At 33.5% G+C, this 21,973-nt stretch overlaps 1 protein-coding gene across 1 annotated transcript in view; it reads right to left on the bottom strand.

Annotated features, from left to right (window-relative positions):
• Window positions 1-3,352, bottom strand: part of LOC108917413 (homeobox protein prophet of Pit-1) — a 33,220-nt gene extending 29,868 nt beyond the window's left edge. Inside the window, exon 1 of the mRNA XM_018723975.2 lies at window positions 3,076-3,352. Coding sequence (XP_018579491.1) covers window positions 3,076-3,340 — 265 coding nt within the window. The 5' untranslated portion in view covers window positions 3,341-3,352. The remainder of the gene's footprint in view (window positions 1-3,075) is intronic.
• Window positions 3,353-21,973: the final 18,621 nt, after the last annotated feature.

The raw sequence follows: 21,973 nt of genomic DNA, 5'->3' as shown, positions 1-21,973 counted from the left end.
TTCGTAAAATATTTAGGCTTTGTAATTTAAATAGGTGGTACCTAATTTATGTCTACAAGAAAATCTTTCATTTAGATATAAAAAGCTGTGCCATATTTTATTTCTAGTATTGTTACTACCTTCTAGAATACAATTTAGTGTAATACAGTTAATAATAATTTATGTCGCAGTACGTGCTGTGTGCTTTTAATCAAATTAATTTTTATAATTTCCCTGTTAATGCTACGAGTACTTACAGCTTTTTCTTGCAAAATTTATATCGAAAAAATCCATATCACTAAGCACTTTTCTACAATCTTTAAATTACAAACTAACCTAGTATTTCAAATCAAATTAAAATTATTTGTATTCTGTCATCTTGATGAACTATTCGGAAAATCGATTTCTTATCACATTTATGCGGGAAATATTGCTCCATAAGTTATTACACGTGCAATTTGATGTCAAATGGTCCGTGTGTTATCCTTTCATCCTTCATGAACAAAATACAATAAAACAAAGACCCGTTGAAATAGGGTACTTATAATTTTTTTCATGGCAGTATTAAAAATACTTTTTGTAATCCATTATTTAAATTTTATAGTACACCGTAAAATGGTATATTATGATTAACGTTTGATATAGTTCCAGAATTAATAATTGGTTTTCCACAATGTATAATTTTATAAATGTACAAAATTCTAATTACCACTGTGTAGTGTAAATATTATCCATGAATTGTTGAATTTCTATAATAGTTATCAAATTATTGTAAAGCAATGTAATTTCGTTAATGTGGCGACTTAATAAAATAAATTCCTTTTTTCAATTTCGTTTTCTTGGGAGACTCAAAGTGTGAAGTATACAATGGGAAAAGAAAACTAATGAATTGAAAGCAACTGAATAAGAAATTCGAACTATTCCACAGGATCTATTACAGCTATGTGCAACTTTACCCGCTACTTAAATTCACGTAGAACTGCAGGCCAATATCATTTTCCGGTGGTATGGTACTTTTCTCTCAAAATATTGTATACATTTTTGTATTCTCTATACGAATTTTTCACATTTTCATGGACCGAAGAATTGTTGCAACAATAATCAACAGGACTCTAAGGATTCTTCAACAAAATACTTTTTATCAACAAAGTTATAAAACAACAAAAAGTTTTTCTAATATTCTATTACCTATGATAAAATAATAAATAATCCTTCTACAGTGGCTATTTTTGCCATAAATAGCATATCGTCTGTTTTTGGACCGCTTTTTGAAAAATTCCTAGCTTACTTTTAGGTAAACATCAGTTTTACTTTCGCATAGTACTTTGCAATACTGAAACACGCGTTTTTCTTTTACGAAAAACATGTGCAATATGTACAATAGGGTGGCCCAAAAAAACGAATATTTTTTTTCGTGTTTATTTTGAAAATATGTTAGTTTATCATGTTTTAAGAACCCCCTCAACAAATCAGCTCAAATAAAATTTTTTAGAGGTCGCTCAAGATTTTAAAACATTTCCAAAATCGTCAAAAATTGAATTTTTTTGTTTTTAATTTTTTTTCTCGTTATTTTATCATTTTCTAGGTTGAAAAAAATTTCGATTCTGAAAATTTCAAATCGATATTTTAATTTCTAAAGTTCACTCATAATTATTTTAACTTTAAAAGTGGTGTACCTAAAATGTTTAAATGTTTTCGAGCGACCTCTAAAAATACAACAAACGAATAGAGATAAATCACGAGACATTTAAAAAATTTCTAGAGGCAAAATTTACTACCGCACTGAGTTTCAAATATTTATAATTTTTTAATTTTTTAAAATTTAAGTCGTGATTTACTTTTATTCTTTTGTTCATCAAATTCAACAAAAAAAAAATATTAGTTCGTTGATATTTATTTTTAGAGGTCGCTCGAAAACAGGTACACTACTTTGAAAATTAAAATAATTATGATTGACCTTTAGAAATTAAAATATCGATTTGAAATTTTCAGAATCGAGATTTCTTTCAACCTAGAAAATGATAAAATAACGAAAAAAAAAAATTAAAAACAAAAAAAATCAATTTTTGACGATTTTGGAAATTTTTAAAAATCTTGAGCGACCTCTAAAAAAATTTTTTTGAGCTGATTTTTTGAGGGGGTTCTTAAAGCATGATAAACTAACATATTTTCACAAGAGACACGAAAAAAAATATTCGTTTTTTTTGGGCCACCCTAATGTACAAGGATTTCTAAACATGCATGGAGCATTTGTAAACAGAGGTAGAGCAATTCGGTAAAGTCAGCAGTTCCAAAAAAGTTTTCATCGTATCAATGTGGTAAAAAATATTTTTGTTAAATGAGTATTCGTATCTCAACATAAGGTTAAATTTGTAACCATTTGTAACTAAAATAAGAAATATATATTTAACGTTTAGTGAAATATTTTTCGAATATTTCCCAAACTGCATTAATGAATAGGTACATACATCATACTTAAATAAAAGTTATTAGTGAGTTAGCTCATTGAATTCAAAGCCATATCTGTCGTCAACTCCAATAGTTTTAAGATAATTATTCACTAGCTTGTCATTGAGTTCTCTCTTTAGCCTAAAGTAAACTAGCTCCAGATCGTCAAAATTGATAAAACGTAATAATAATATACCTAATAATTTTTTTCGATGTTCTTTTATCAATTTTATGTTATGTTCTGTATAATCTGACATACCCTCGTCCACTCCTAACTGTGTTATAAGAAATAGTTGTCTCTGTTAAATCTTTTTTTTTTTTGATTTTCTGTGATGATGAGATGTAATAAGTAACTGATGCTAAAAATGTAATCTATTACTGCTAGATTCATATAAATTCCTCATAATATGTAATTTTAACAGTGTCAAAGTTATCCTAAAAGCTTAACTGGTCGAAATTTGAGATAGTTATCTTATTTGTTCTTGACATATCCGCTGTAAGTTTGTAAATATGCACTCTGTATATATCTATTTGTGTGAACATTTACCCTAAACTAGTTTTAATACCTAATGAATTCAGTTCACTATTAAAATAAGATATTACATTATGGAATATACAGATAACTCTTATAAATGTAACAGAACTCACCAGAGTGATCGGTAATCGATCGGGTGGCCGATGGGGGTGTATGGGCGGGTGTGTGTGCGTGATGCTCATGAGAATGGGGCAGACCCCCGTATATTGCACTAAAGTCCTCCGCTGAGGACCCACTGGTACTATTGCACTTCCTAGCAGTCCCTTTATCCACGTTATTGCTAGAACCGGTCAGATGGCCGTGGTGGTCCTCCAACAAGCCCCCTACTCCTAACAGGTTCCCCACACCCACCAGGTTTGGCCTCAACTCGTCCATCATCGCCTTGGACTGGGGGCAAGCGTTAAAGTTGAGCTGCCTGCTGAAGATGGCAGGGAAGATATTGAACTGCTGATGGGACAGATCCTCCGAAGAAGTGGGCACTGAGGGGGCAGGGGAGGAACCCAGAGCCCCCAGGCAAGATGACACACCCTTGAAATCCAACTTGATGCCTGATTAGACCTTGGGTGATGCGTTGGTCATCGAGACCAAGACCTGGGTGTTTGGTTTTGCTGGTATGGTTGTGTTGGGATAAAACTTTGATTTTGATACTGAGAGTAATTGCTTATGGTCGTTTTGTTGCTTTTCGACTTCAGTCTTGTTCGTGGTTTTAACACTTTGTTAAATTTAATGTAATCACAGCACTTAACACACTTGCTGGTGCACCACCTTGCAGCAGTATCTGAAATGGGAAAAATGAAATGATTGAAAAATCAGTTGGCAGTATCCACAAAAGTAATCATTTATTTAGCAAACATTCCCGAACGCCTATGTTTTGGTCACTGATCTCGACAGTGCCTTTTGGTCATTTTACGAAAGGCTTTTTTCTAATTATAATCGTGTATGTCGAGCAGATTAAACTATTTAAATAACATTTGTGAGTACTAATCTGTCAAGAATGGTAAAAACTACATGTTACCCACTGTTCTAACCACCTGGAGTGATTGATAGAGTGAATAATTGAGGCAACAATTAGATTCCGTCGGATCAGCGCTAAGTTTGGTAGACACTTAGGAATTCGTGCTAGTTATTTATTTAATTGCTGTAATGAACGTGAATTTAGTTCTGGTTACTGGGAGTAAGATGAGTGTTTATAAAACTTATATTGGAAGCTGTACATCTTATAATATTTTAAATTTATTTGAATTTACTTTAAAAAAAGAATTTAGGTGTGGTATTTGTACAAATAAACAGTGATATGTTAATGAAAACAAAAAATAAGGTAAAAATAGATGGTGGTCGATTTCAGTTTGAAGAGATTTTGAATTAAAATGATACTGGTAATATTAGGCATATATATTAATCGTTATAAGTTGTTAATTTTTTATTGGATTGTGAAATTGGTTCCTATTGCTTTCCATAGGTGTAGGTACTAGTTTTATTAAATATTAAAATTAAGCACGTTTTAGAATTTTTAGACAGTGTTATAATTTTCATTTTCAGAATAAATTTCAGCAGTTCCGTTTTAGTGTACCGCAGAAAAATATTTGAAAGCAATTATATCTACATCTTTGCATTGCATCTAAATTTATATTTTGTAATGAAATATTGAAAACGTACTAGAAATTAAGGGGAAAATATATTTAAATCTAAATGAGATTTTTCTTGAGATCCAATTTTACGCACGTTTTTCAAACAGATATCGTATTTATTTAAACAAACAGTAAAATACATACCTCTGTTAATACATTGGATCACCGATCACAGAAAATGAAAGAACCGTTCCGATTTGCCTCATATTCGACAACAAACACCTGTCCGCAACTCAATCGCAAACAATTGACTTTCCCTGATATTGTTAATATCTGTGACTAACTTAATTAAATTTTGGAGCACAGTTAACTTGGATCTAAATATGACTAGCTTATGTCTAAGCCAAACACCAAGTGAATATAACGACATTAAATTGTGATAGCCTTGTTCTGTTATCAGGATTCTCCCTGTACAACCCCGGCGTGTTCCGTCCTTGTCCGCCGCGTTGGGGTGAAAGCTCCCAAGAGCTGAGACTTGTGTCCTTGCAAGCCTAATCTAGAAAGCTCTGTGTACAACTAGTACACGCCAATGGAAGGCGCAGCGTGTGAGCCTACGCGAACCGATTGGTCGGAGAGGGGGTGGTTCGCCCTAGCAACGCCAATGAAGGGAAAGTCGCTCCAAAATGGTGGAATCCTACCCCGAAGCAATCTTTCGATTTTTATATTTTGACACAGAGCTTTCCATTGTTTTTCAGATAAAAGTGGTGTGTTCTCCACGAATGGCTGTTTGCGAAAAAAGGAGACTGGTTTAAATCGAAATTAACGCTGTACGGCTTTGTGTCAAAAGCGCTTTATGAGCTTATTTTTAACCGATTGATTTTGGTAATTAATCTTTGTGATACGTACGGCGTCCTACCTATTAGTTTAGGCCAGACAATAATGGCTTTTAATTGAAATAGTCACTGTCCTTTTTAGATTATCCATATGCAACATGAATTAGTGTTAAGCCTTCATTGCAGAAGCAGCGACAGTTTGTTATCAGTTTTCAAGCGGAAACTGTACACAAAAAATATTGAAAATTTACACAATTGTAGCACTGTTGACTGTAATATGGAAAATACGATTAACTATACCACATTTTGTTAAATATGTTCACTTTATATATTTTTTATAGGATGTATATAAATTGTGTTTAATAAATACTAATAAAATCCCAAAATTTCATAATTTTCTTTGAAAATTTCTATATAGGGCAGCATTTTTGATTTCAGGTCGTCGATATTGCTATTTTTTAATTAGTTTTTTAATTGATAAGCATAACGATTAATAGTGAGAGTGAAATTATTAAACTTTATTTATTTGTTTTAATGTGGTGCATATGCATTCTTAAAAAATCCTGTCATACTAATCATTGATATCGTGAATTAGTATCAAACCATTACCTATTTTTTAAATGAAACATACATACCTATGTAGATGACACTACTATACATCTGTAGATGATGATAATGTGGACATATTACAAGAAAGATTCAACTCATTTCACGACAGGTTGACATTTACAATTGAAATAGAAAAACACATTTTTAGAAATTCATATGCCTACTTACTGCTAACGAGGGAAAAAATAATCAAGTTAAAGCTACTGCTATTAGAAACCCATACACTCAGAATGGCTTTTAAATTATTACTCAAAACATCCCTTATCAATGAATATGAACATAATAATTAATTTGAGACATAGAACTCTTAAGACATCTAATGAAGATTATTACCAACATAATCTCAATAATTTCACTCTGAACCTTTATTGCTTTCACTCACACCGATTTTTTTTACAATGATAACTCCAATTTTTCTTAATGTGTATTGAATTATAGTCAAATGTGAAATGAATTGCACTGTGTTTATATTACGCTTAAAAAATATTAACTTAAAATAATTCGTTTCTATGTAGAATGAAATGAAATCTTTTAATACTCGAAAAGTGGCGTCAAAATTCTAGGATTCTTAGTGAGGGTGCTTTTCCGCTACTGGTTAAAATAATTGTACACATATTCAATGGATATTCATTTTTATTTAGTTGCCAGTAAAAATACCCTGTAACTTGCACATTGATTTTCTTTGTCCTAAGGTAGGTACACGGACAATACACTGACATGAAAATTCATGCAATTATTCCTAAAATTGTGATAAGAGAAAAATTCGACCACTGTGAAATTATTATCAACAATATTCTAGGTTTTCTCAAATTTTGTGACGATATGGTATGAAAGTTTGATACAATTTCTTCCTGTTGCGATTCTAGGGTTGTTGACTATAAGAAGAAACCATATACAAATTGTTGTTGATACAAAGATTTTATATAAAAGAACCTGTCTGTATATAGTAATATTTTAAATATATGACAAATTAGTAGTAGAAATAATTTATGAATTTTTGCGTTACTTAAAAACTAGTCTGACGTCATAAGGGGCAATTGAACAAGAAGCTAGTAGCGATCTTGCATAATTTTGAAGAAGAAGAAAATATGTCAAAATTGTCCGTCAAACCCTGTTGCCCTGTTTCCTGTTTTTTAAACAAAAGTGACACTAGTGACAGCAGTCTATCAATGAAGAGTATTTGTGATAGTTATTATTAATTTCCTGAACATAAAATACCTATTTATATTATTTTTTATTTATTTTATTTATATTATAAATAAACACAATAAAATCATTCATTAAATAACGAGCGTTCAAATAAAACGTGGTCGAAGTTGGCTCACACATTGTACGTAGGGAGTAGCTTATACCTCGGTGGAAATTCATGTTCAGCATTGAGACTTATTAGTCGATTTTGGAAAACTTCCCTCAACATATTCATCGTCTCGCCTGCCGTATGTACCCTTGCGCCATCTTGTTGAAAGTAAAAGTTTGTAATTTCGTTTTCTTCCAGCTGGTTAACAAAAGGAGCGATAATTTCTTCTCTATACCTTTGCGCAGTAAGAGTACCATTAAAAAAAATAGGTCCATAAATCCTCCTTCGATTGAGAGCACACCAAACTCCAATTTTTTGAGCGTGTAGAGGGCCCTCGACAAAAAAGTTATCTGGTTTTTCAGAAGACCACATTCTCATATTCTGTGAGTTTACGTAACCACTTAAATGAAACCAGGCTTCATCAGAAAAAAAGGTGATATTATGAAGTTCACCGTAGTTGTTTAAAAACCATTCACAAAATACAGCCCGTCGCGGAAAATCAACTTCATGAAGTTCTTGCTGACAAGTTAAACGATAGGAGAACAAACGCAAATCTTTTTTTAACACTGTGTGGCAGGTACCGACTGATACTCCCACCATTTGTGATAAAACACGTACAGAAGTTCTTGGCGCATTTTCCATTATTTGTTGGACATTTTCTTTTAATTCTTCAGTCCGCTTTTTAGGTCGGCCGCTTCCTTCTTTTCTTGTTACACTGCCCGTTTCACGAAAAACATTAACACAACGCTGAACTGCACTTTGAAAAATTTTGTACTCAACAACGCCGGGAAATTGATTTTGAAATTCTATGAAACATTCCTCAATAGAATACTTCCATATTCCATCAATCTTGCGTCCATTTCTAAAGTAGGACTCTATGATAAACACTTTTTGTTCTTGAGAAAACACCATTTTAAACGCTTTTTAAAACGAAAATATTCAAATTGATAGCGGCGATATAGCGCTTTGACAGATGACGTTTAAGTTCATTTGCTATACGCTACGCCCTACGTCCAAATTTTCAGAACCAACTTGACCACGTTTTTATTTGAACGCTCGTTATGTTGATCCCTACCTGACTGCTTTTATACCTCCGATTTCGCCAATATTAAAACGATCGTCTCTTTTTAAAAATTAAATTCATGATCATAAAAATATTAATTTTCGGTAAAATTTGCGAAGTAGCTTTCACAAATCCCGTTTCACACATTCTGCTTTAATTCTAAGCGAATATATTAAATGATTATTACTAAATAATAATTTTACTTAATAAAGAAATTCGAAGATTAAGGAAAATAACTCGTAGACTTGAAAATATTTTATGCGACAGTGTCACTGACAGACTGACACTACTGACAGGGTTGACAGAGCGTCTTCTTCTTCTAATTTTTTTCATTTGCGCAATCATTTACACATAATTTCAGTACAAGGTGCCCCTCATGACGTCACAGCCGTTTTGAAATATTATAAAAAAATCACTTTTAAATAATTATTTTAAAACTGTTCTGACGCATTTATCAATCTCTGATTGTGCATACACACTAGTTAGTACGTGTAGAATTATATTATCTACTTTTTGAAATTTGGTCAACAACCCTATTGTGTGAATTTTTATGACAGTGTTTTCTGTGCGTATATTTGATCCAATTATCATGTTTTGGTCTCAAGATAATATGGTAAAATTTGTGTTCCTTCATTTAAATACGCCCTGTATAGACGATTTATGTATGCATAAGCTGCAATAATGATAATAATCGCATTTTAAATCTGATGTTTATTCCGTAAGAAAAGGGGTAGTATTTTAATAAGGGCCGTAGTAAGTGAATTATTTACCGAAAATACGTAACAAATTGGGCAGAAATTATTTACGAGGGAATTATGGTTTTTGCCTTTGGAGTAAAAAGGATCATCATGTATGCAAGGCTTTTTAGACGAGTAATTGGCCAACGCGCTTAGAGCTTTTAAGTCGCGCAAAGCCCGCACTTCAACCTTTATACATTTTTAAAAAGACCTCGCAAAAAGGTACTCCGCGCATTATGCGGTGTTATTCATTTTGCCCTGGAAACGGCAATATGTGAATGCATTGGTTTTTACCCCGGGGCGACGTATCGGGCCGGGCGATGAAGTACGGCTTTTAAGTTTAAAAGCGCTACTCGAATAGATGAGTTTTTACCAAATGGCGGAGGCGCAGGTGTGAGGGGGAGCCTACTAGGACGGAATACTTAATTTGGAGTAAAAACGCTACGCGTCACGAACGGCAAGAAGGCGTCGGGAGAACTTCAGAATATTCTCTTAAAGGCCCGCATTAATACTTAAAAGATACGTTACGTAGTTTGTTGGGCAGGTCTGCTAAGTGGGGACTTGAAATATTCATATGCTCTAGCTATCGTGTAACACGAAAAAAATTTGTGATATCTTGAACCATAATTAGCAATTAGAACTTTCTTCTTCTATAAAATTACAAGAAAATCTTACTAAAAAAAATCGAATAAAAATTCATCTTTTAACTTTCGCAAATTGTTTCGGTTTTCAGTACTAACGCATGTGTTTAATATAAAACTATAATAAAATATTAATTTACTCACTAATGTAAATTTATATACACGTTAAAACTAAAATCCATCAGCCATAAACATCAACATAAATTCATCTGCTGCTGTATGGTATACAGGGTGTTAAAGATAGTTATTTTTTAGATTTTTTTAGATATTGACTTTTATATGTACTTAGGTACAGGGTGTCCCAAAATGATAGAACAAAATACATATTTTTTCCAGTTGAGATTTAAAAAAAAACGGGTCAATTAGTAAATAGAAATCTAAACCCCTTATAACTGTACTGCACTGGATTCCTTGACAGGCAATTATTTATTACTTTGCATCGAATATTATCCTACTATAGAAGTTGTCACTTTTCTGCATATTTTCTAGTTTTTTGATCCATGTTAGACAGACCTATAACATTATCGACATTTTTTTTTAATAGGACGCATTATATTTTGTAGTATCTAAAGACGAATTAACCGATTTTGTCATAGTTGTCAATAAAATGTAAAAAAATGTCTTTTTTGTCGTACTGACGACTATTTCAAACAATCATAGTTTCTTGTGTACTTTAAAAAATGTACCTACTTACTTCAAAACTTTTTTTCTCAAAAAAAAAAAAACATTAATAAACCCATAAAATTAACCAGAGTACCTTAGGTATAATATAAATCGTTTTAGTTGTTAAATTATTTTGAAAAATGGTTGCACATAGGTATGTGACTTATTACACCAGACCAGAAGTATCCAGACTAAGTACAATAAGTAAAGTATCCAAAAAGTTTGAAGAAACCGGAAGTATAAAACATTTACCAGGATCAGGAAGCGAAAATGACCGTCAAAATGTGAAACTGTTACTGAAAATCCTCACTCATCTATTAGATCTATATCAGCCAACTTCACTTGTCAAAGTCCTCAGTTCACAGAACTTTGAAGTGTCAAAAGTGGCATCCTTACAAAGTTAACGTCTTACAAGAACTATGGACAGATGACACAGTCAGAAGATTACAGTTTTGCGAGGTAATTAGAAATTTATTTGAAAGACATCCCAACTTAAAAAATCACATAATTTTCACTGATAAAGTAACTTTTTGCTTAAACGGAACAGTGAACAGGCTAAATACTAGGTTTTGGAGTCCAGAAAATCCGCATTGGATGCGAAAAAATACACAACGGCCGGAAAAGTGAATATTTGTGCTGGAATAGTAGGAAATCGCATACTGGGACCTTATTTCTTTGAGGGCAATTTGACAAGCGACATTTATTTGGATTTTCGTTTCCAGCTGATTCCAGCCCTGGAATTAATTTTTCTTAACCCTAATAGGCACAATATGCCTGCTGGTGATGTCTGAGCCCAACGTGATATTGACCCTCCACATTTTCGCCTCGATGTAAGAAATTACCTTAATGAAGTTTTCCCAAATCAATGAATGGGCAGAAGATGGCCGCTTGAATGGCCACCACGCTCCCCTGACTTAACCTCTTCTGTAACTCATGTTCTTCGATTGTTGATACCTCATTTAGTTTTCGTTATATTGTTGTTTAAGTACAACGTGTGTAAAGTTTAGGTGAAACTGGAAAAAACTTTCACGAAAACGTTCCAACTTTTGTAACAAGCTTACGGAGATGATGCTCTAGGTCATACGAATGGTTTTTATAGATTTGGTACTTTGGAAGAAAAGGTTAGCATCTCAATTGGGTCATGTCATGAAATTTTAACTGAAACATTGAATATGCATTATTGATATCTCATTTAGTTTTAGTTATATTGTTGTTTAAGTACAACTTGTATAAAGTTTAGGTGAAACTGAAGAAAACTTTCACGAAAACGTTCCAACTTTTGTAACAAGCTTACGGAGATGATGCTCTGGATCATGCGAATGGTTTTTATAGATTTGGTACTCTGGAAGAAATGGTTAACATCTCAATTAGGTCATGTCATGAAATTTTAACTGAAACATTGAATATGCATTCAGTTGCAGCAACAGTTTTTCCTCGTTTGATAACCGAACAACAGAAAAATCATGTAGACGTTTGTCGGGAACTCCTTGAATGACGATGAAACATTCATTCAAAAGATCATGATGGAAGACGAAAGATGGATTTGCGGCACCAAGAAATCACGTCAGTCTTGATTCAATGTCAAAGTGATGCTTTTCGACTTTAATGGAATTATGCATTTTGCATTCTTGTCTCAAGGTCAAACAGTGAACCCTGTGTACTATTAAGGCGTTTCACAACGATTATGTGATAAAATCCATAAAAAGAAACCAGAGTTGTGGCGAAACAACACATGGTTCTTGCACCATGACAATGTGCTCAGCTTTGTCAATTCATCAGTTTTGTGCCAACAATCAGATTACTGTCCTCCCTCACCCCCTACTCGTCAGACCTGGCTCCTTGCGAAATTAAAATCAGTGGCGAAATTTCAAACTATTGATGACATCAAAGCAAATTCGTCACAGACTTCAAAGTTGATTTCAAATGGAGCTATCCAGGACTGTTTCGCGAACTTTTTTTACTTAACAATGTTCCTCTTCTACAATTACATTTAGTACCTGCCCCAATAAATATATTTTGCTTTCTGGGAATCTGTAAACATAAATTAGTTGTTGTTTATTAGGGTACATAAGCACAAACCGAGTAGGTAATGTCCGGATAAGTGTTAATTAGGATAAGGTAATAAAAGTAGGTACCTGGGGACAAGGATAAAACCGAAGAACATTTCGAGACACGAGGGAGAAGTCTCGAAGCCTAGTTCCTGCTCTGTTGTCTCGTGTTCCCAGCGAAATTAGTAGAATAAAATTTTCCATGCTACTTAGAGTTTTTCTCCTCACTTGAAGACCAAACCACTATACTCTTTATTATCAGAAATTCATAAGGACTACTCTCTGTAAGTTAGCGAACGCCAATGTTGTTAAAGTGTCCAAAAATTACTATAAATTCAAGGTAAATTATCACAGTTAATTTTTTTTTAAGTTTTTTAACTTTATACAGAATATCTCATTTTTTTTGTTATGTCCATGTGGCTGATTTTCATGAAAAAAAAAAATAGTCGCACAATAAGCTTTCAGTCGTTCTTGAAGAGTCTCTTTGACATTAAAATCAAACAATGATCAGCTTTTTCATTGCAAAACGCCTACTATGCAGTTTGCGGTAGCTGCAGGAAGCGCAAACTTTTCATTTCGCACGATGCCTAATTAGCACCTTTAGAAACGGCTTTTTATTCGAGCACAAAACCTACTGCAGTTCGTTCGGCAACGTCGGGCAATATTTTTTAAGTTAATTATTAGTTGCCGAGCGATTGTAAAATGTTTTGATTGAGTGATTGTCGGTTACGGAATTGGCTGAATGGGAAGGGAGGGACGTTATAATTTGTTGCATGTAAATATTTACAGAGGGGCGGTGTCGGCACGTGCCTGCGAGGCGGCGGGCACGTGTCGCCAAGTTGGATGAAAGTATGAATACGGCCACTGATTAACACGGAACACCTCTTAAGTCGTGGGAGGGCTTTTATTGCCGATATATGTCGATTTTTGCGCAAAAATAGAAAATACGAGAGGTTCCAGGAGGACGCGCACAAACTTTGAGGAAATATCCTTATAGTAAAGCAAGTAATAAAATATACAGGATGATTCAGAACTTATCCAAAAAAAAATTCTGGATGTACAGGGGACCCTTACAAATACAATTTTGTAAAGAAAAAATCAAAAAGGGCAGTTTGAAAATGATTTAAAAATACACTTCTGTACGGCACTGGAAACTGGTCCACTGTAAAACCTGACCTCGAACAATGCGACCGGCATGGCGGTGTGATAAAAACGGAGAAAAACTTTCGCAAGGAAAGAAATATGTAAATATAATTTTATTGCACCTATTTTATATCGGCAAATTCAACTGCTTTTGCCTTTATTAATTAATACAATTAATTTGTGTTTTTAAATAATAAAATCATTTGACATACCCGATTTTACAACAATTGTTCAAAATCCACCAACGTGTAAACACATTTGGGTCCGTCTTACTCAGTTTCTACGAACTAACACAAATGTTGTCTTGCTTCACCATAACACAAATGCTTCACCATAAATTAAAACGATATGCATCAACTCCGAGTTGCTATACACGCAAACTATTTATGACATTAACTACCCATTTTTGACACTAACTACTAAAAAAATATTGTAAACACCATAGAGTACAGGTAAATACTATTGCAACGACGATTGCAAAATACGATTTCAATATTTGGAGTCGCTGAGCCCACGTGACTCTCCACGCGCATTGCAAATGACGCTAGAGACTACACTTGTCCAGCTATGTAGTCGTTGAATGTACTATAACTTCAATAATTTTTTTCTCGGAAACTATAAGGATTTTACAAAATTTTTTTTGACGATAATGACTCAATTTCTCATGCCGCATCTATTCCCAAATTTTTTTGGATAAGTTCTGAATCACCCTGTATACGCAACTAGGACCGGAAATTTTCCAGATATAAAAATATTTTTTGGATTTCTTTGGAAACATGTATTAAAACTAATCCAAAGCTCTCATTTTAGCTTTCACGAATAGTCACTATCGCAAGGCCTTTATCCTTATCATTATCAGAGGGTACAAGACTGAGACACCCCTGACTAAAATTTTTAAACAGTTTTCGTATAGTTCGTTAGAACATTCTTTGAGTGTCCAACATACCAAAATTCATAATGATACGTTAACTGGTCTTGGAAATATTTTGAAAAATATGATCTCCTGAGTCCCCTTTTAGGGGGGCGTAGCTTCATTATGAAGCATTTTTCGACCCTTGTTTATAGGAAAAAATAATCTTATTTTTGATTGTAGAATCACACTAATTATTAGACACCCTGTACGCAGATTCGAATATTGGTATTTATACAACAAATCTTCGCTACTATACAAGTGGGTGTATTAAGCGCTTTCTAGTTAATCTAATTGAATAAAGAGTATGGAGATCAGTGTTTTTTTTTAAATAAAAAATTGAATATTTTTTATAAATACGTACGTAAGCGCGTCTAAAACGTTGAACCTATACTTTAACTTCTAATTTAGTGACTTGCTTTAGCTACTATACCTACACGTATAACTGGGACATTAATGATACCTAAATCTGTATCTATGAAATTCATTAAAGTACAAGTCAAATAAATCAATTCAAGTATGGGAGTAGAAAAATATATTTATATGTTTTCCGTGACTCAACTACTATCACAATAATTTCTCTAATGTAGCCCTCGGAAGAGAAACTCCATAAAAAAATATTAGGTAAAGATTTGTCGTGAATTTAAGAAACGGAAACTCCAGTGCCTAGTGGAAGCGATGGACAGAAAATCGAATTTATTTTTCAATCATTTCTGACTGATGGGCACTGTCCTGTGAGGGACGAGGGATGGGGCCCCAGGAAGGATGCTTGATGTCGGGATGAATTCACTCTGGGGGAAACGGACGATAGCATCGTTCTCTACACGCATTATAGCACTATTTTAAACTGGTTCTGGCAGGCATCGATGTGGAACATTTTCCAGGCAGGGCGGCGGTTCCTCAAATGACAGTTCTGAAAAGCGATATCGGTAAACACCTATAATTTGTTTTTTATAAAAATAGTGGTTACAGTTTTAAAAATATATATTTCATTACTAACTTTTGCTTTATTTTATAAGTGTGAGGCTACATCAAATAAATAAGAAAAATATCCTATTCAATAAAATCAAACGATGTTCTTTGATACCAAAAATCTAACTATGCAAAAAATATATAGCCTCAATAACCTTATATAGACAAAAAATTGTTCTTATAATTCTAAGGAAGGACAAATCGATGATATAATAAAAAAAACCAAAAGACTGATTCCAATTCAAACAAACATGTATGTAGATAAATAAATAACACATTGTATAACGATGAACCAGTAACTGACTGACGTTAAAATCAGAACGGGCAATCTAATTGCTTTCTCCATTTTGATAGTGGTGTCGCGTAAACAGCGACGTGATTGGTAGGCTGTAATGACAGCTCGCAGCATAAGAATGATTACTTTTCCAATCTGCCCGGAAGGCAGGCGTCCAGCGCGGAGGGTGAGTCCCGGAGTCCCGGAGCATAAACCTTTAAACTCTAACAACAAAGCAACTACGAATCGATATACGGACCTATCAAAAAGTAAATGTTGCGAGCGTACTCTGTCTACGGCAATTTAAATAAATCTTTTGCAGAAATACAAACGTTCTCGCCAAATTATGAGGCGAATTGAGCGTTGTGATTTAGTACGGTTCATTACGTTCAATTTTAGACACCGAAATTAGAAAGTAGAAACTCGTGCTTCCAAAGAATGAAACAAACATGTATTATGTAAATGCCGATAATAATAAAATATCAATAACAGAGTCAAATTTGGCATTAGACTATAGTAATGCATACGTAGTAGCCAATAAATGTGAGTTGCTTTCACTTTAGTAGAATATTTTCTACGGTCCATAGACGATTAACAGAAAATGGATCGTTTAAAAAACGGCGCGGTCAAGGAAGGCCACCAAATAACTGAAAAATGCGCCATCCGATAAACTGAAGACAATAACCACATGTACTATTTCAGCATTTTAGTTGCTTTTCCTGAAAAATGATACCAAATAAGATATTTTAATATTTGTATAATTTATTTATAACAATCCACTCTTTTACAAGATGAGAAAGGTCGGACTGTCAGGACCTCATATTTTTACACTTTTCCAGCCAAGCTAGTATAGCCACATCCTAAAAATAAAATGGAAAATGTATTTTCCGTAGGAAGTTAGTACTTAGTTACTTTTCCAGATGTAAAAACGGTTTTATTTCAGAAAGATTAATCTCAATTTCATGTTAATAAATTAAACAGGAGACTCTTTATATTTCCGGCTAGTCGGTTCCGTTTCGTAAAATGTACCTGTTTCATAGGCTTTCAAATATATTTTAACATTTATTAATTACAAAGCCATCCTAAAGACATACATTGCGAATTTAAAGTAAGAAATAAACTTATTTAAAATCATATCTTTCATATCTGGAAAAAATGTTGGGACACATCGATGATTATTTTTACAAACCAATCCAAATAGTGTCTGCCCTAGGCCTTATTTCCTTATTTATTTTTAATCCTAAATGAATCGAAAACCAGTTCAGCCTTTGTCAAAAAGCACTTTGAACATTTAGGCTAATCAATAGAGGTTTTGTTTGTGACAAAAATAGTAGTAGCAAACGGACTGTGCCGTCATATAAAAGACAATCTGTAGATATGTATGCTTATATGTTTCCTACTCCAATTTACCATTAATTAATTTTTTATAAACATTTTTATGAAAAAAACGCATTTTTTTTAGTTTTTTGCTTATAAAACCTAAACTAACAAAGCAATCTGAATGCTATACAGAGAGAATTTGTAGATAATCGAAATACGAATAAAACGAGACAACGATCGATCCGATCGGATAATTAGAAACGAAGAAAACCCGGAAAAATAGGAAAATTTAGCGTTTTTTTTTTTAATTCATTACTCCAACATATTTTAAGTTGTAGAGCTGACCCTGTACATAGAAGTAGTGAATTATATGTACTTTCAGTGTGCACAAAACAGGCGCCGTCAGACCATGACTTTTGGAACAATTGCAATTTTAATTTTTTGGTGCACTATTTTGCAAAGTTTCTGGATGCGTTGGAGGTGGTCCGATTTTAATTGTTCAGCCGGATTTTGCAGGTAGAAGTATAATAATACAAAACGTATATTCTAATTTTCCGATAAAATGATGCGCAATAGGCGATGAGGGGTGCCCCTCATCTCCCGACGTTGCCCCACTACTCGACCGCGTAAGCGCGCTCGGCCGTTTTTGAGCAAGTTTGTAGGAATTTTTCACCTATTTCGCATCAGTTTATCGGAAAATTAGAATATACGTTTTGTAGTATTATACTTTTACATTTAAAATTCGACTGAAAAACTAAAATCGGATCACCTCCAACGCATCCAGAAACTTCTCAAAATAGTACACCAAAAAATTCAAATTACAATTGTGCCAAAACTAACGGCCCGACAGCGCCTGCTGTGTGCACTTTTGTGTACAGGGTCATCTCTATAATTTAAAAAACGGCTAAGTAATAAATTTAAAAAGAACGCTAAATTTTCCGATTTTTTTCGAGTTTTCTTCGTTTCTAATCATCCGATCGGATCGATCGACCTCTCGTTTTATTCGTATTTTGATTCTCTACAAATTGTCACTTTATAGTATTCAGACTGCTTCTTTAGTTTAGGTTTTATAAGCAAAAAAACTAAAAAAATGCGTTTTTTTATATAAAAATTTTTATAAAAAATTAATTAATGGTAAATGAGGTAGGAAAAATATAAGAATATATCTACAGACTGTCTTTTACATGATGGCACAGTCCGTTTGCTACTAGTAGGTATTTTTGTCACAAAATCACTGATTTGTCGATTTTGTTGATTTGGATAACATATATTTTATCACAGCTCCGTATTTTAAAATATGTTACAGTAAACTGGTCTTTTTAAATAGAATTCATGAATATCTAAATGTTAAAAGACATAAAATATATATAAAACTCAAAACATATCTAGTTTAATGTGAATTGTTTGTTTACCAACAATATTTGCCATTTTCTTTGAAATTCTGCTATATTTATTTTAAAAAAATACCTTAGGTGTAACTTTGTTATTGAAATTTCTTTTAAACTCTGTTTTTGCATTTTTATGCAAATCCTCATCGTTAAATTCATCGCGCCGACTGAGCAAATTAGTGTTATACTGATTTAGGAGACTTAAACAAAGCCTTACAGGAATCTAAGCAATTCTTCGAACGTGATAGAAATCTCAAATTGAATCTAAGCAATCCGCTCAAAAGTCGTTTCCACGGTCTACGCGAGGATCTGCCGTAGCGTCGGCTGTCCATTAAAAAGTCATTAAACATCATCTCTTGCAATTACGGACTTGGGCCGCTCCCTCCTGGTTTCTCCACACCAACTAACCAGAACTTCGGAAAGTTTTATGTTCTAGACGTCGGGCCCTCCACTACTTTTGAAAAATAAATGAACGCGCATAAGTGATGGCGTATTCGGTGGAATTCCCGGATAGCTCTGAGAGAATGGCCAAGTGGCGAAAACTTGGGATCAATTATCCTTTCAATTTGATGCTGTTGAGGTTTTTTTTACTTAATTGTAAAGGCATTAAACTAATCCAAATAAATTTCAAAAATGTTCCCTAAAATTTCGTTATGTCGGCCTTCTTCCAACATATCTAGATTACACTGTAAAAAAAATCACTCAAATTTCACTCAATTTTACTTAATAACGTATTAGTATCTGTCCACACCCGATTGAGGGAAATTCTCTATTAATATGAGCACAACTGAGTGATATTGAATCAGAAATGAGTGAGTTTTACTCAAACCCTAGTTACTGCTAACTATCAATTGAGTGACTTTTGACTGTATTCTGAGGATATGAAAACAACTTAGAGTTGACTTTTTCTCTAATATGATTCAAATTTAATTATTATTGAGTAATTTTTTACTCAGACTTAATTTATATTCTCTTTAAATTTTAATTTAAATATCATTTTATTAAAGTCATAAACTACATTTTTTTTTTCTAGACAGATTTGTTATACAGGGTGGCCAAATCAAAACGAAACAGAGCCATTTTCAGGAACTGCGTCAAGATTGTAGAAAAACGTTCAGACCCGTCGATTTTAGATTAAAAGGGGACATTCTTTGCTGGTATTTTTGACTCCGCCACTTTCACCTCCAAGTAAGGGTAAGCATCACCCCAAAATATTTAAATGGAATTGGGGGTTGAGTAATATGTCTTTTGAAAGCTCTTACAATTCTCTTTACAACAGACTTGAAATTTTATAATTCCGCCCAATACTTATTAAGAATTTTGATTTTAAAGTTGAAACTTATGTACAAACAATTATAAAAATGTCAGTCATTCGAGTTAAGTACGTCGATGGTATAAATTTAGTATTTCTTGTGTTACATTAGTTTTTGGCGATTTATTATTACTTTCGTAAAAAAAACACAATTGTAAAAAACAGAAATGAATGCTATACACACACAATGAACGTAAAATTAATGGATTCCCATTTTTTCCCTAGTATTATTTGGAAGCGTTGGTTGGTAGTTTTTAATTGTGTTTTTGAAAATTAAACACTATTGTTTATTTCATTGTGGAAAGGGTAGATATCATTTCGCTTTATTTTATGAACAATAAATGTGCGAATAGAACAGCTCAGCTGTTTAATGAACAACATCAAGATCGACATGTTAGGAGAGTTAGTAAAAAAAATTCAAGAGACAGGGAACGTAGCCAATAAAAAACGAGAAATTGAAAAACCTATAGTTAATGAAGCTAGTGAAATTCCAGTTTTGGGACAAGTTCATCTTGATCCTACATTAAGTACGAGGCAGCTGGCGTCTGTGTTTGGGATCAATCGAACTAGCATACAAACCATTTTGAAGAAGAATAAATTCCATTCCTGGACATTTAGTCCAGGAACTTCATGAGGATGATTATGATCGCCGTTTGCAATTTTGCGAAATAATGAGTGAGCGAGCAGGGAACGATCTACAGTTCCTTTTTAACACCTGTTAAAGGGTGGGAAGTTCTATATGCAGACAAAGTAAAATAAATGAAGAAGTATCATCGATATACACAATATCCTCTTCCAGTAGGTCTGATTCTGGTGCTTTGCAATGTAAGACAACATCTGAGTGATCCGGAACAAAGTGGATGGATAGCCGCAAAGCTGATTACTATCAATGAACGGAGTTATGGGACTCAATGGATTATATCACTTCATCGACTACGCTAAATGTATGACCCGGAATTGCTATTTGTAAGGGGATCCACCCCTCAGAGAACACCTGCCTTTGTCTACAGCGACAACGTTTTCTTTGATTACTGCATTAACGGCTAATTTGAAGTTCTGTTAATTATTCTATATTACCGAAGGTAGGTGTATTTGTTGCTACATACTAAGATCTCCATTATCTTTGAAATAATTTAACATAAATGACGTAATAAACATTTCTTATTGAGAACTATTAAAATCTTTAACAATTTTGTCGATCAAAGGTTGTGACTTCCTGGATTGAGAGCTCCTCTTGTCGGCCATTGTTTCTTTCTGTAGTGATTATTTCGGTCTTAACTAACCCATAGACATAAGAAGCAGGGATATTTGATAAATTGCGACTGCTGCCTCAAAATGATTATAATATGACTTTCAAATAATCACGAACTTGCTAATTATGGTCTGCATGTTTTATTTTATACGCTTTTCATATTTTCATAACTTTCCTTCCATGTGGTTGAATGTGCAATGGGAATACAGGCATATTTATTTCCATTATGTAGTAGTACCGCCTTCAAGATCTGTTTCAAAGAGTCTATGAACAATATCCACCTCTCAGATCATGAAAAACAAACAACAGTATACTAATACACTATAGATTAATCTTCTTTATTGCACAACTTTAAATATTCCTTTTTTCGAGTCTTGTATAAAGCTGTTTTCGTTTCTGTACTACCAATCTTCCAATCCGTAGCTAAAAATTTAGCTGCATCTTTCGAAAGTCCTATTTTTCTAATCAGATCATTCTACTCTTCCTGATTATTTGGGTCTAGACGTTTTGTTTCACCTGCATTCTTACTCGTCCTTACTTCTAATCTATTTCAACTTCTGTTTCAATTTCAGTTTCTCCCTTTCCCCTTCAACATTGTCTTTGCTTCCGATTTCCTCTTCTTCGGATACGACTCTAACAGAAACGTTACTCGCTGAAAAACTGACGTCTATGGTTTTACCATAAATCACTTCTGATTTTCTTGCTCATATTATTGTGTTGGGTATTGTATTTCCGAATTTTTTTTAGTGTTTCAACTATTTCAGGCTTCTTTTTTTTAAGAGAGGGACCAGGAAGCTTAACCAGCGTCAGATTCGTGTTCATCGCATCAAAATACACTGAAACTAGTGTTCAGCAAATTAAAATACAGTCTTCATCGTGTCCAAATAGATTTCTTGAAAATATTGGTTCGTGCCCATTAGTCGTTTTTTAACGTTCTACTCAAATCCTGTGGATGCTGGAGTAAAACTAACGACTGATGCA

This window comes from Anoplophora glabripennis, unplaced genomic scaffold, assembly GCF_000390285.2.
Source record: "Anoplophora glabripennis isolate ALB-LARVAE unplaced genomic scaffold, Agla_2.0 scaffold4, whole genome shotgun sequence".
Lineage (NCBI taxonomy): Eukaryota > Metazoa > Arthropoda > Insecta > Coleoptera > Cerambycidae > Anoplophora > Anoplophora glabripennis.
Note: the sequence above shows the minus strand (reverse complement) of the source record. Positions and strands in the feature narration are given on the sequence as shown.